The sequence below is a fragment of the Histoplasma capsulatum genome (genome assembly GCF_000150115.1).
Source record: "Histoplasma capsulatum G186AR genomic scaffold supercont2.20, whole genome shotgun sequence".
Classification (NCBI taxonomy): domain Eukaryota; kingdom Fungi; phylum Ascomycota; class Eurotiomycetes; order Onygenales; family Ajellomycetaceae; genus Histoplasma; species Histoplasma capsulatum.
In genome coordinates this window covers 13058-27038 of record NW_025544820.1, presented here as the reverse complement: position 1 = coordinate 27038, position 13981 = coordinate 13058, and the positions used below count along the sequence as shown (strand labels likewise).

Genomic DNA, 13981 nt, shown 5'->3' with positions numbered 1-13981 from the left:
TTGCATTATCCGTTGAATTAATTTCTTGATATTCAGTAATTTATAGTCAATATTTGAATAAAATTCAGTAGTTATGAGTGTTTGGATTGCTAGGACGCCACGTGATCCCACCTCTTGAAGCAGCGTTTCACTGTCGAGATAGTTGCAATGAACCAACCAAGCTTCCACTTCCATCACAAGTACTAGTATTCAAGAATTGGAACCTCTTAAATATTGAAAAGCTGTCAATGGCTTCACGTTTCCCTCCTCAACAATAAAATACCCTTCCCTTGAAAAGAACCAATCACTGGGACCACAGTCGCTGTGCCCTCACTCTAACCTTTTTGTTCCGCGTTGCTCTGGTCTGACCTTCGATAAAGATGGCGGACAAATCACTCAAATCCACCTGCCATTGTGGCGCCATCACCGTGATCGTGCCTCATCAACCAGAGGAAATCAACGAATGTCAATGTACAATCTGTCGGCGCTATGCAGCCGCTTGGGCTTACTACAAAGTGAATGAAATCAAATGGGAAATGAAGGAAGGCGCCAAACTCTCCCAGTACATTTGGGGAGATAGAGATATCTCATTCAAATTTTGTAAGAATTGCGGATGCGTGTAAGTCACGATCGACTCATCGTTTGTGAACCTCGATAGGTTGGCTGAAATTCCTTGCCTGAACGTAGATGCTATTGGTGGCCATTTGAAGAAAAGAAGCCAGACGGCAGTGCAGTTGATTTCGGTGTTAATACGAGGAATATGGATCCCATGCAAATCTTGCACGTCAACCGCAGGATTGAAAAAGCCATGTTGTTCCAGCCACTCAATGATAAAACCATGGCGCATGAGCAAGATCGAGCCAGGTACTGAGCTATCTAGCTAGAGGTGATAAATGAAGGATGATTGTCAAACCCTATGCTCGGGTCGCCTACCGCGAGAGTGGAAACAAACATAATACTAAATTTCTTTTATCAGTGGCCTACGTCCCATCAAGGCGCCCGTGGCAAACAAATCCAACTACTTTCTTTGTTTCTCATTGCGTTCCTTTGCTTTCACTAGGAAACTTTCAATATTTGACATATTTGTTTGAGCCATGAGATTCCTAGCAGGACGATGTTGGAACGAGTACTTCTCAAGACAAATTGTCTGTCCTAGATGAAATCCCTGCTGAGAGAGGGTGTGGTTTTAGGAATTTAGCAACACAGATTGTATGTACAGTACAAAGCTTAATTCTGTCATGAACTTCCAATCATTGTTTTAATGCTCAAGACTAATGGCTACCTGCTCAATACCCGCGGGATCTAAGAGAAACACGCACCAACCGAGCGTAGGCAATAGAGCAGGTCTAGGCAAAAGAGGTCGGTCTCATCGATTGTTCCAAGCTTGTTATAACTATTATTCTCTTGTTAAAAAAGATCGAAAAAAAAAAGGACCCAGCCTTGGACTGCTTAGGTTGAGATTTCCCTTACCTCCTTCCACTACCACCACACCTGTCCTTCCTTCTTCTTTGTAGCTTAGCTTTGTAGCCATTGTTTTTTATAAAAAGAGGATAGTAGGGGGAGCTCGTTTGCTCTTAGCGTTGATCACGTGTGATGGAGTTGCAACCCGGGCAACAAGTGCTTAACAAATGTTTCATCCTTTGCATTAGTAGCAAACGCTGAAATCCCATCCACCAACATGAAAATCAATGCTAACAATTCCCCCGCGCCTACTATCCCCTCGTCTGGCCGCGAGGACACAATTAGCGCAATACAATTAGTGTAACAACTAAGCTGTTAGTTCTGATGTACCAACCAATAATTCTTCATACTAAATTCTATGTAATCTGATTTGTTGGTACAAGATCCACTATCTTAGTAATCTGCTTGAAATCTTCTCATCTTACTTGATTCATTCATATTCATGATCTTCTTATCACTCTGATCACTCTGCTTCAAGAAAGAAATATGACTTCTACAGGTGATTTTCAATTCCTTAATGCTTCTTTTAATCAGATTAACTAATTTTTTTCTTAGATAGTACAAAAATAGGTGCAAAGTGAAAGCAATCTGTCAGTGCACTTCTAGCAGACATTCCACCCCTGAAGAGTATTAGATTCAAATCTATGAGATCTCTTCATTGCCCTCCAGCTAGACTGGCCGGTGGGACCATGAATTTCACATTTGGTTTGGTTTGGTTTGGTCCCAGTCCATTTCTTGGCATTATTTTAGTGGGACCAGGATCAGAATGGGAGTGTAAAGTGACTAGAATTATCAAAACATGAGTGAAATGGGACTAAAAAATCTTGATATTCCATGTAAAGTGACTGACTATCAAAAATAAGAACATGATCTGGGACTGATCATGATTTTGACTCAAGTTTGGTCCCATTCTGATGATTATATAATACATCAATCTGATGATATGATTGGTGGAGATATTACCCCTATCTTGCTTAGTGCTCAATGCCCTGATGGCTCGCTATTAGATCCCCTATCTACCACTGCCAATCTACCTACCACTGCTAATCTATGCCGCTGCCAACCTACCTATCGCTGCTAATCTATCGCTGCTGCCAACCTACCTACCACTGCCAACCTACCTATCGCTGCCAACCTACCTACCACTGCTAATCTATCGCTGCTAATCTATCGCTGCCAACCTACCTACCGCTGCCAACCTATCTACCACTGCCAATCTACCTACCGCTGCCAACCTACCTACCACTGCTAATCTATCACTGCTAATCTATCGCTGCTAATCTATTGCTGCTAATCTATCGCTGCTAATCTATTGCTGCTAATCTATCTATCACTGCTAATCTATCGCTGCCAATCTACCTACCGCTGCCAACCTACCTACCGCTGCCAACCTACCTACCACTGCTAATCTATCACTGCTAATCTATCGCTGCCAACCTATATAGGGTAAATCATGGTCCCATTTGGTCCCATTTTGTAAAATGGGACCAAATGGGACTGGGACCACTAATTTATTAGTAAAACATGATCTGGGACTAGATTTATAATATAAACAGTGTAAAGTGACTAATTTACTAAACACTATATGGGACCAGGACTAAGATATCTAATAATGGGACTGAGGAAAAATTTGGTCCCAGTCCCATGCATGGTCACACGGCCAGTCTACCTCCAGCTGTCAATCTGCTCAATAACATTGATCCATGGAATCCATATACTCTCTTCTCTCTCTATATCTCAGAGTTTGATATTCAGAATATTGTCTGTTCCACCAATGCCTATGCAGAGATACAAATATCAAAGAATTCAGCTATCAATCCATGGAATTGGCAGCCAACTACTTCTGCTGAAATCAAAGTATTTCTTGAGCATATTATCTATATGGGGGTACATAGATCTCCAGCAATTGGAGATTATTGGAATAGAAATGATGCTCAGGGACCAGTTCATCCATTAAGATTTCATATGGGACAAAAACAATTTGAGCAGCTTAAGAGATATATTCATATATCTAATCCTTACAAACTGAAATCCTCCTCCTCCTTTATACAGAAGCTAGAGTCTTTATACTCCAACTTCCATACAGCATGTCAGAAATACTACAATTCAGGTTCAAATCTCTTCATTGATGAGATGATGATTTGATTTTTTGGATGATCCAAATACACAGTTAAAATGTCTCAGAAATCAATCAAGCAGGGATATAAGGTCTTTGGCCTAGGAGAACAGGGCTATCTTTGGACCTTTTCCATGTCTCATGATAATCTCTGCATAAGTACAATGTTCCGTACTCCAGGATTAACCAAGACTGGATCTCTTGTGGTGGAATTGATTGAATGGCTGCTAGTATTCTTGCAGAGCTCTGAGCAGCAGAGCACTGAGCAGCAGAGCACCGAGCAGCATTCTGAGCAGCATTCCGAGCAGCATTCTGAGCAGCATTCCAAGCAGCATTCTGAGCAGCATTTCGAACAGCATTCTGAGCAGCATTCCGAGCAGCATTTCAAGCAGCATTCTGAGCAGCATTCCGAGCAGCATTCTGAGCAGCATTCCGAGCAGCATTCCAAGCAGCATTTCAAGCAGCATTCTGAGCAGCATTCCAAACAGCATTCTGAGCAGCATTCTGAGCAGCAGAGCACTGAGCAGCAGAGCACTGAGCAGCAGAGCACTGAGCAGCATTCCAAGCAGCATTCCGAGCAGCATATGGAGTTGAATAACAGTAAAGAGGTAGCTGGCTACTCAATTTATATGGACAACTACTTCACCTCTATTGCTCTATTCCATTATCTTTGAAAGCAAGGAATTGGAGCCTGTGGAATCACTCATTCTGCCAATCTACCACCTCTTCTACAAGAACTGAAGAACTCTGGATTATCTGCTCATATTCTCTTCAACACTCTGTGTATCATTCCTCAAAATGAAGTTCTCTGTCTTGGATGGAAAGATAATAATATAGTATTACTACTATCTACAATTCATCTGCCAGACAGCTTTGTTGAATGTGTTAGAAAGTGCCCAGGAAAGACCTCTACTAATGGATCTCAAATTCAAAAAATATTTGGAGATAATTGGCAAAAAGCAGTGGAAATTCCTACTATTATTGATGACTATAATCATAATATGAATGGGATTGACCTAGCAAATCAGTATAGAGCTTTCTATGAGACTCATATGCTCACCAATTGCACCTGGTTGACAATTCTGTACTGGATTATTGATCATGCTATTGTCAATGCTTATCTTCTTCATTGACTGGCTACACAGCATACTACTGGCACTACTGACACTACTGACACTACTGGCACTACTGGCACTACTGGCACTACTCTATCTCATGTTCAATTCTGTCAGCAACTCTATCTTCAACTTCTTGAATTCTCAAATTCTCTACCCTCTACTTGATCAAATCCAAACCTGAATCATCAGCAAATTTCCCTATCATCTTCTCAAACTTGTGTCTGGTGTCAGTATAAAAGAAAGAGAGAAGATGGGAATAAAGGAAGAACTCCAAGATCAAGATATGGTTGTGCAGCATGTAACAATATTGCTCTCTGCTTGAAGAGAGGATGTTGGAAGGAGTTCCATTCTGATCATATTCTGTAATTAGAACTAGCTAGTTAACTAGATCAAATAGATTACATAAATTACACTAAAACACATCAATACAGCTGATTCCTCATATTATCCAGTAGTTTTCATATATTTAATACACTAATGTACACACTAAAAAATACGCTAATTGTGTCCTCGCGGCCAGACGAGGGGATACCGGGTACACCCATACCGAGTCCCCCAAAACCGTACTGCAACAGCCCAGCCGACAACATGACTACACAGGAAGAGTGGGAAGAGTGGGGTTCCGAACGCATGTTTCGCGGGATGCATGACGAAGTTGTTCTCTTGAGCCATCAGGGCGATGTCAAGGTCCTCAAGTGTGACAATGAGATCATTCTCAAGGTTGGAAGCAGAGTTCGTCCTTCTGAGGAAATCGCTATGCGCCTTGTGAAAGAGCAAACTGATATCCCTGTCCCGGAGATCTTCCTTGCCGCTTATGTTGGCAACGAAGGGCGACTGGCAATGAGTATCATCCCCGGCGCTCCACTGACAGAAGCTTGGGATAGTCTGCATGATACAACAAAAAAGGACATATGCACTGAAACTTGGTCAATGATCGAAAAACTTCGTCAGATTGAAAAGCCTGCAGCGCTGCAACACCACTTCCTCTGTCTCGCCGATGGTTCGCCCTGTACCAACGACCCCATTGTGGCAGGAATATGCTGTGCAGACCCTCCACATCCTCCTCTCCTGAATAATGATGATGTTCGCGCCCGCATCTACGAATGTTACTACGCAGCAAATGGTCGAAAGTATGGAAAAGAGTTGCTGAGCATGCTTCCTCACTCTGATATCTCGGTTTTCTCGCATGTAGACATTGGACCGCACAACATCATGTTCGACAAAGAATCACTTAAGATAACTGGGATTATTGACTGGGAGATGGCAGGGTGGTACCCGGATTATTGGGAGTATTCCAGCGTCATGAGACCTGCTAGGTGGAAAGATTGGCAGAAATGGATGGATTTGACAGCTCCAAAGAAATATGACCTGAGTGGTATTATGGCAGCAAGGCGTGTTTTGTTTTAGCGTACTCTATTAGGTTGGGATTGAAAGTATTTAGCCCTTTAGTCCACGATGGCATTATGCGTTTATCTTCTCGTCTGTTTTGCTTGAAACATACGGCGTTGGGCAACTATAATACAGCAAGAGATACCCAATCTAGCCATAAGGTCCGGCCTCACCTGGATATTCCGTCTTCCCTGGTTATCCCTTCATGCGCTTATGTGTTAGGTGTTTCATAACCATTAATTCCCCCGTGATTCGAAAGCCCAGGAGTCATGAGAACGGCGGCGATTAACTGGCTCAGGAAGCCATCCAGATTTTCAACATCCCTTTTGCCCTGCAATAGTGTGACCAGGATTCAAGTGATACACATCCCATCCACAGGTGGTGCGGATAAGCGCTCGCCATGTTTGGGGGATTTAGGATGGATACCCTGGCGCCACCGCAGTCTCGATGCATTACTATTTTGGGCAGCCAAAATCGATAGGTCCCCAGTGCTTGAGAACATGCTGCTATGGAATCCACGACCGTGATATTGGGCGGCTAGCACCCGACGCGTACCCAGGGCAAGAGCAACCTCCTCAAGCATGGGGCGGTTCGAAAATAAATACCGCCACGATGTCGCCGATTCTTGATTTTGTTGAGACAGCTCCAGTCCTCCTGTTTTATTATATACTATCTACCTAGCCTGCGAATAATATTAAATCGAAAAGCTACTCAGGTATCTGCCGGCCCATCACGAGCTCCTCTCAAGTCGAATCTCCACTATGGACGGATACAGCATCAAGAGAGTTGGATTAAGGGAGATGGCGATGAAAGGGGGGACAGCCGTACTCACACGCAAAATCGGAGAAGAGGAGTGGTCGCCATACACGTCGCCCGGCAAGGCTGATAGCGGTACCAGTTTCTATCTCGGAGTCGTTCGTCAGGAACAGCCAGACGCACAAGGCCATCATTGGTCCCTCTTTGTCGCAGAAGAAGGTAAACGGGGAACCGTATACCAAGTTATTGGCGATCATACGTTCATGGTTATTCGCACCGGCCAGATTTCAACATTCTGAGCTCCCGTACTTTCCGCGATATTCACCAAATTGCAAAGCTTAACGAGCAGACTGTCCAACGTGTTGAATATTGGGCCACCCAAGAACCCCCCCCGCGCGCCCCAACTCAGGCTCAAGTCCGGGAAACCTGCCAGTCATGGACTATAAGAGTAGTTCGCAGGTTGATTGCTGAAGAGATTGTCGAACCAAAGTGGGAACAAGAATTGGAGAACTTGATCGACTCTCCCGTCTTGCTTGGCTTGCGTGGCCATTAAGGAACCAAGGAGAAGAAGGGAAGAGAGGGTGACAGAAGGGCTTGTTTTCTGTGATTAAATACTTGATGTGACAGGTTAGCACCCATTAGAAGTTAACTGACACCCCTATCGCCTGCTCGCCTAATCACATGTTCTCATGAAATGTTAGTGGGTATAGGTTATGGCCCTTAGATAGCTACAAAACACTGAAAAATAACATGCCAATAACATCTTCCTATATCATGAATGTATGTCTAGACATTTTATTGAGTGCTTAGAACCTTATGATGAATCTGAGATTAGATAAAACTGTAAGAAACCAGCACTAAGGTGCCAGCGCTGGGCCGGAACAGGTAATTGCCCAAAGACATGGCATTGCAGGATTAAGGCAGTATGATGCCATCAGCATGGTATATCAGATTTGTATTGTGTGAGAAGATGGTGTGTCCATGCGTTGTTTTTCTATGCCAAGAACTGACGGAATTTTTGAATAACGGCCAACCACCCAACGCCCGCGATTTTCCATGTAAAATCTATGATGATCATCTATTGATATCTCAACATCTGCCATATTGAATAGTATGTGATATGTAATTTAATCATTCAAATATATATATTAATATATAAACAATTTAAAATTTAAAATTATCAGTATACTGTTGAGCTATCGTCTGTATTATCTTACACTTTTACTCATAAATTACAAATACAAATTATGAGATTGATATTCAGATTATAATATTATCATCACAATATATACTTGATATTTTTTTACTAAAAATTATTTATGATATAGAACACTATATTGTTATTTTATGATATACACTATAAGAGAAAATAATGTATTCAAAAGAAGTTATTTAAATATTACAAAATAATCAAGTTTTCTTGTAGAAATGAGAAAATAACAGCTAGTAATCTAAATGTATCTTATAAATTATATAAGAAAATATTCTCAATTTTTATACATGTAATATACATCATATAATATTTTCTAATAGAAAAGTAAACTTTTTAAAAGATATACATTAATAAGGTATTTTTAATTTATCATCTATAAATTTATTATAATAATTTGTGGTTGAGATATGAGTATCAAATTTATGACAATTTGTATGGAAAAAGGCGGGTGTTGGGTGCACACAGGCGTTAGGTGGTTGACTACGGAGTGTGTTACACGAAATCCCTTGTTGAGTCACATCACCAAGAGCTCATCTCACTCGCCCCGCATTTCTCATCTTCACGACCCGCACTTCAGAACTATTTCAGTTTACCTTCTCATCCGCACATGTTCATGAGCATGGCGAAAGGATCCTCAGATAACTTGGCTACACTTCCCGAGCCTGGAAAGCGCAATGTTCTTATTACCAGTGCTCTTCCATACGTGAATAACGTGCCGCACCTTGGGAATATCATCGGGTCTGTGCTGTCTGCTGATGTTTTCGCAAGATTTTGTCGAGGACGCGGCATCCCCACGCTGTATATTGGTGGTATGTAATAAGCTTGCACCGCGTCCATCTTCCTAATATCGAAAAATTAAAGAAGTGGCTAACTCAAAGGTTATTCAGGGACTGATGAATATGGTACGACAACGGAGGCCAAGGCTCTAATCGAGAAATGTACACCACGAGAGCTGTGTGATAAGTACCACGCGATTCACGCAGAGATATATCAGTGGTTCGACATCAGCTTCGATATCTTTGGCCGGACGACGACTCAGCTTCAGACAGATATTACTCAAGATATCTTCCGCAAGCTGTACAACAATGGGTTCTTAAAGGAGCGGATGACAACTCAACTCTACTGCCAGGAGCACCAGTCATTCCTGGCGGATCGCTTTGTTGAAGGAGAATGTCCAACTTGCAGTTATACTGATGCTCGAGGCGACCAATGTGACATGTGTGGCCAACTTCTAGAACCTCTTCAACTGAAGAATCCCCGTTGCAAAATCGACGGCTTCGCACCAATAACAAAAGATACCAAACATATTTTTTTGGAATTAGACAAGTTACAACCTGAAGTTGAGGATTACTTTCGAAAGGCTTCCACAAATGGTGCTTGGCCGAACAATGGGAAGTCTATCACATTAGCGTGGTTGAAGGAAGGCCTTCAACCGCGCAGCATAACGCGGGATATGAAGTGGGGAACACAGGTCCCGTTACCAGGTTACGAGGACAAAGTCATATATTCATGGTTTGACGCCTGCATAGGTTATGTTTCTATTACTGCGAAATATACTGATCAGTGGGAGAAATGGTGGCGGAACCCTGAAGACGTGCAGCTATATCAGTTCATTGGGAAAGACAATGTTGTTTTCCATTCCGTTATCTTCCCTGCCACTCAGGTCGGTACTAGAGGCCCGTGGACAAAAGTCCACCACCTGTCCACAACAGACTATCTCACCTATGAAGGTGGAAAGTTTTCCAAGTCTCGCGGCATTGGTGTTTTTGGGGATTCTGCTCAACAGACGGGAGTTTCTGCAGATGTCTGGCGCTATTACTTACTTTCCCGTCGACCAGAGACTGGAGACACTGAGTTTTCTTGGGACTCATTTATTAGCGCCAACAACAGCATTCTCCTAAACAATCTAGGGAATTTCGCCAGCCGCGTTCTAAAATTTGTGAACTCGCGGTTTTACAACAATATAGTGCCTGACTGGACTAAGTACCATGAGCCTTCGTTCGAAATTTGGAAGGAGGAAATTAACCGCCTCCTTACAAAGTATGTTGAGGAACTCGACGCTGTCAAACTTCGCGCCGGCTTAGCCACCGCTCTTCACATATCTCAGCAGGGTAATTTATTCCTCCAGACTAACAAGCTCGATGGCAAACTCCATGAAAGCGAACCAGCAAAATGTGCCGCTGTGATCGGCCTAACTGTCAATCTAATCCACCTTCTCGCCTCCGTTATCGCTCCGTATATGCCAGCAACCTCTAAGTCTATATGCACGCAACTTCGCGTGGAGCCACTTGCAATCCCAGATCACTGGAGCGCGGATTCCATCAAACCTAGCCATGAAATTGGAAAACCTGAACACTTGTTCCGTCGCATTCAGCCGGAGAAGGCACAAACCTGGCGCAAAATGTTTGGTAGCGAAGAAGTATATAAGGTAAAAGAAGAACAAGCCGCAACAAAGGCCAAAAAATCTACAGCTTCGAAAGCCGAATAGACTCCGAAATCACAATCGGCGGTCATGAACTAGTTTTTCGATTGCGGCGGGAGTTGGGTCATGGCAGCTATATCTCGATTAACAGATGGACGACAGTTGTTACGTGTTTTTATGTTTTTGTTTTTCACTCCGGGGCCACCTTTCGAGATAGACTTTGAATGGCTTGCAGCGCGATGTATTGACTTGAAATCAGTAAATAGGACTCAGCAGCACGGAGACTGATCTCAGATTGTGTGGAATTGAAAATATCTCACTGTTTTGTCAATGTTCCATTCCCTATTCCATCCTGATGTCCAGGCCTAAGGTTGAACACGAGAAACATTTTCCATTAGATTGTAGAGTACAAAACCTGTAAGGCGTAATTATTACTCTATGATTATATTGAAATAAAGTTTGATGACTAGTAAATGCAACGGTCCCAGATAAGACTGTATCGCAGATTCCTTCAGCGGCGAACAATTTGTTTACGTTTTTAACAATTCTTCTCAATTCAAGTATTATATGATGCTTGGCATTTATGAATTGTATAAATAATACGATGGGAATATTAGAAATCTACACGGGAGTCCGCTTGTTCAAGAGGATGGAAAAAGCACAAAGGATAACATCATCTGACATATAGCTAACATTATTTAACTTTAATATTCTTCACATAACCCACCGATGTATGAAAGAAGGCCCGGATGACCCAGAAGAATAACAAACTGATGTAACCCAAAGGAGTGAAGAGTCACATCTTGAGGACAAACTCAACTTCCCAATGCCAGAACCAAGCACTTCTTTCCAACATTTCATAAAAAAACCTCTTGTTTCACACAGTGAATGTCATGATGCCTACTCTGATGGAGCCAGCCGAGATGGTCAGCACTCTTTGTGCTCATCTAATGGGTGGACAATCTGGAGCATGGTATGCATATCAAAGATAAAAAGATATTGAACTAGTATGTTCGCACTTACTAACGCGCAATGAGGGTCCCTCCACATTGGGGGCATTTTGCGGTGCCGTGCTCTCCCTGCCCAGTTGCAGCTGCTGCAAACAGCGTACCGGTGATTGATTGGCTGTTTGATTCCGGTAGCCGCCATTGTGCGATTGGTGGAATATAATAGTAGATAAATGCTGGATGGTTGGGAGGTTGTTTTAAATAGCTTTGAGAAGACTGAAGTGATTGTGTAGATATAAGCTGTAAGAATTCCTGGCTTCCTTGACGAGAGAAACCGTGCCTTTTATACCTCTCTGACCAAATAAGTTTGGGTAGGAAGCCGGACGAAAACGCTCAATTTCCCGGAATCGAGCATTGAAAACTGGCAAACCCCTCCTCAACCACTCCTGATAAGACTTCAATCGATGTTCAATCCCGACGTTCAAGGATCCCACTGGCAACAGAACCTGCCGCCTAAACAAGGGCGAATTTAATAATAGTTCGGCCGCCCCTATCAACAACATATGCATGGGATATGACCACTTTCCACGCGAGGTGCATACATGCCTGATTTGTTGGTTATTGTTTTCTCTGGCTGCGTACCTCGCTTCCTTAGTAAGAGAATACCCGGCTGTTTAACTCCATCAAGTGACGGTTCAATGACATGTAAACCGTGCTTTCTCGACCCTCCAATGCCCCACACCCGAAATGATGCCGGTCCAGTATTCCACAGTCATTGGAGCTAGACAGGGAAAGAAACTAGTTCTTGAACATGCATCGGATGCACTGCAAACCGTACGGCGCAGCAAACTTAGGATAAGTGGTGTTCACTCAGATAATCCGCCGGTTGGGCAAAACAGATAGGAAATGAGTGGTTTGGTGATCTGAGCCCTAGAATCATAAATTCTACCCATCAATGAAAATAACACCGAGACACTGTGTCTCATCATTATGGCCATTGTTGCGACAAGAACCTAGATCAGGCCATTGTCAAAAGCAGGTGCATACTTGTATTAAGCTGCTGGGTTTCCCTGTTATGGCTGCTGTTGGGGTAGAGGTTCATGCTATTAAGTGGAGAAACAAGGGTTTGTGTTTAAATGTGAAATCAAATTGTGGTATGTATGTCATAACAGTGAGCAGTTGGGTGTCTGAGTAGTTGTATTGGTTGCTATCTGTGAGATGGTCCTCACAGTGTAACTGTCCAGGCGCGGGTGAGGTAGCAGTCGCACCGTGTAAGAGGGGTTGAACCTTGGTTGGTTATTCTCTATTGGATTGGGTGATTCGTACTCTCTATATCACCACGGCGCTGGTGGTGATCGAGCCCTTTTGCCCTGGCTAATATATGTTAGGCCACTGGGGCAAAAGAGCTCAATCACACCAGCGCCATGCTGGTAGTAGAGGGGACGAACCAATCCAAACTGTAAGAGGGTTGGTTGTTTATCCATCTAGTGGCGAGCTAATATATGTGTGTGGGTCACGTGGGACAGGGCTTTGTGGGAGGATAACATTGTTGTCATTACTAAACTAAACTACACAAGAGCAACACAATATGTTGGGGGCATGTGATAGAGTAGCTATAGTATCCACTAACACCCCTCTGTGCTACAGTGCTGTCAAAGCTCTGCTATCTGAGATCCTCTCTCTCACTCAATTCTTCTAAAAATGTAATAATAATTAATTATAAGAATTGAATTCTGATTTTCTCTTTAGAATTAGATATCTGTACAGTAATAACTGTAAAAAACAGAATAATATAAATAAAATCTATAATCTTCTGTATTATTATTATCTTCACTTCTTCTTATCAATTTTTATTAAATCAATTCTTTTAACAAATTCTTTAAAGATAGATTTTATCAATAACTTGATGAAATCATCAGCTATATTGATTATAGAATTAATATATTTCATTATAATTTTATCTTTTTCAACTAAGTTATAAAGAATATAATATCTGATTGTAATGAATGTGCCACTGATTGAGCAGATATTATCAATATTGTGAATTAAATTATTTATATCATCTGCACAGTTTATACAATCTGTTTCAACTAGACTGACTATATGACCATGCATGAAACTGAGATCAAATTTTTCCTCAGTCTTATTATTAGATATCTTAGTTCTGATTTCATATAGTATTTAGCAAATTAGTCACTTTACACTGTTTATATTATAAATCTAGTTTCAGATCATGTTTTACTAATAAATTAATAATTCTGATTCCATTTGATTCCATTTTACAAAATGAGATTAAATGAGATTATGATTTATTCTATATAGATTGGCAGTGATAGATAGATTGACAGCAGTAGATAGATTGACAGTAATAGATTAACAGTAATAGATTAGCAGCAATAGATTAACAGCAATAGATTAGCAGTAATAGATTAGCAGCAATAGATAGATTGACAGCAGTAGATAGATTGACAGTGATAGATTAGCAGCAATAGATTAGCAGCAATAGATTAGCAGCAATAGATTAGCAGTGATAGATAGATTGACAGTAATAGATAGATTGACAGCAATAGATTAGCAGCA

At 41.9% G+C, this 13981-nt stretch overlaps 3 protein-coding genes across 3 annotated transcripts; all 3 read left to right on the top strand.

Moving 5' to 3' along the window:
- Window positions 1–359: 359 nt before the first annotated feature.
- On the top strand, window positions 360–850 carry HCBG_08979 (glutathione-dependent formaldehyde-activating GFA; the record flags this gene model as incomplete). Its single annotated transcript, XM_045436028.1, has 2 exons — window positions 360–598; window positions 667–850. 2 exons carry the CDS (start codon window positions 360–362, stop codon window positions 848–850), a joined length of 423 nt encoding a protein of 140 aa, XP_045283180.1.
- Window positions 851–5151: 4301 nt separating this feature from the next.
- HCBG_08978 (uncharacterized protein) lies at window positions 5152–7372 on the top strand (the record flags this gene model as incomplete). Its single annotated transcript, XM_045436027.1, has 4 exons — window positions 5152–6049; window positions 6506–6711; window positions 6771–7038; window positions 7104–7372. The coding sequence occupies 4 exons, from the start codon at window positions 5152–5154 to the stop codon at window positions 7370–7372; spliced, it is 1641 nt and encodes a 546-aa protein (XP_045283179.1).
- Window positions 7373–8651: 1279 nt separating this feature from the next.
- HCBG_08977 (methionyl-tRNA synthetase) lies at window positions 8652–10520 on the top strand (the record flags this gene model as incomplete). Its single annotated transcript, XM_045436026.1, has 2 exons — window positions 8652–8841; window positions 8920–10520. 2 exons carry the CDS (start codon window positions 8652–8654, stop codon window positions 10518–10520), a joined length of 1791 nt encoding a protein of 596 aa, XP_045283178.1.
- Between the last annotated feature and the right edge of the window lie 3461 nt (window positions 10521–13981).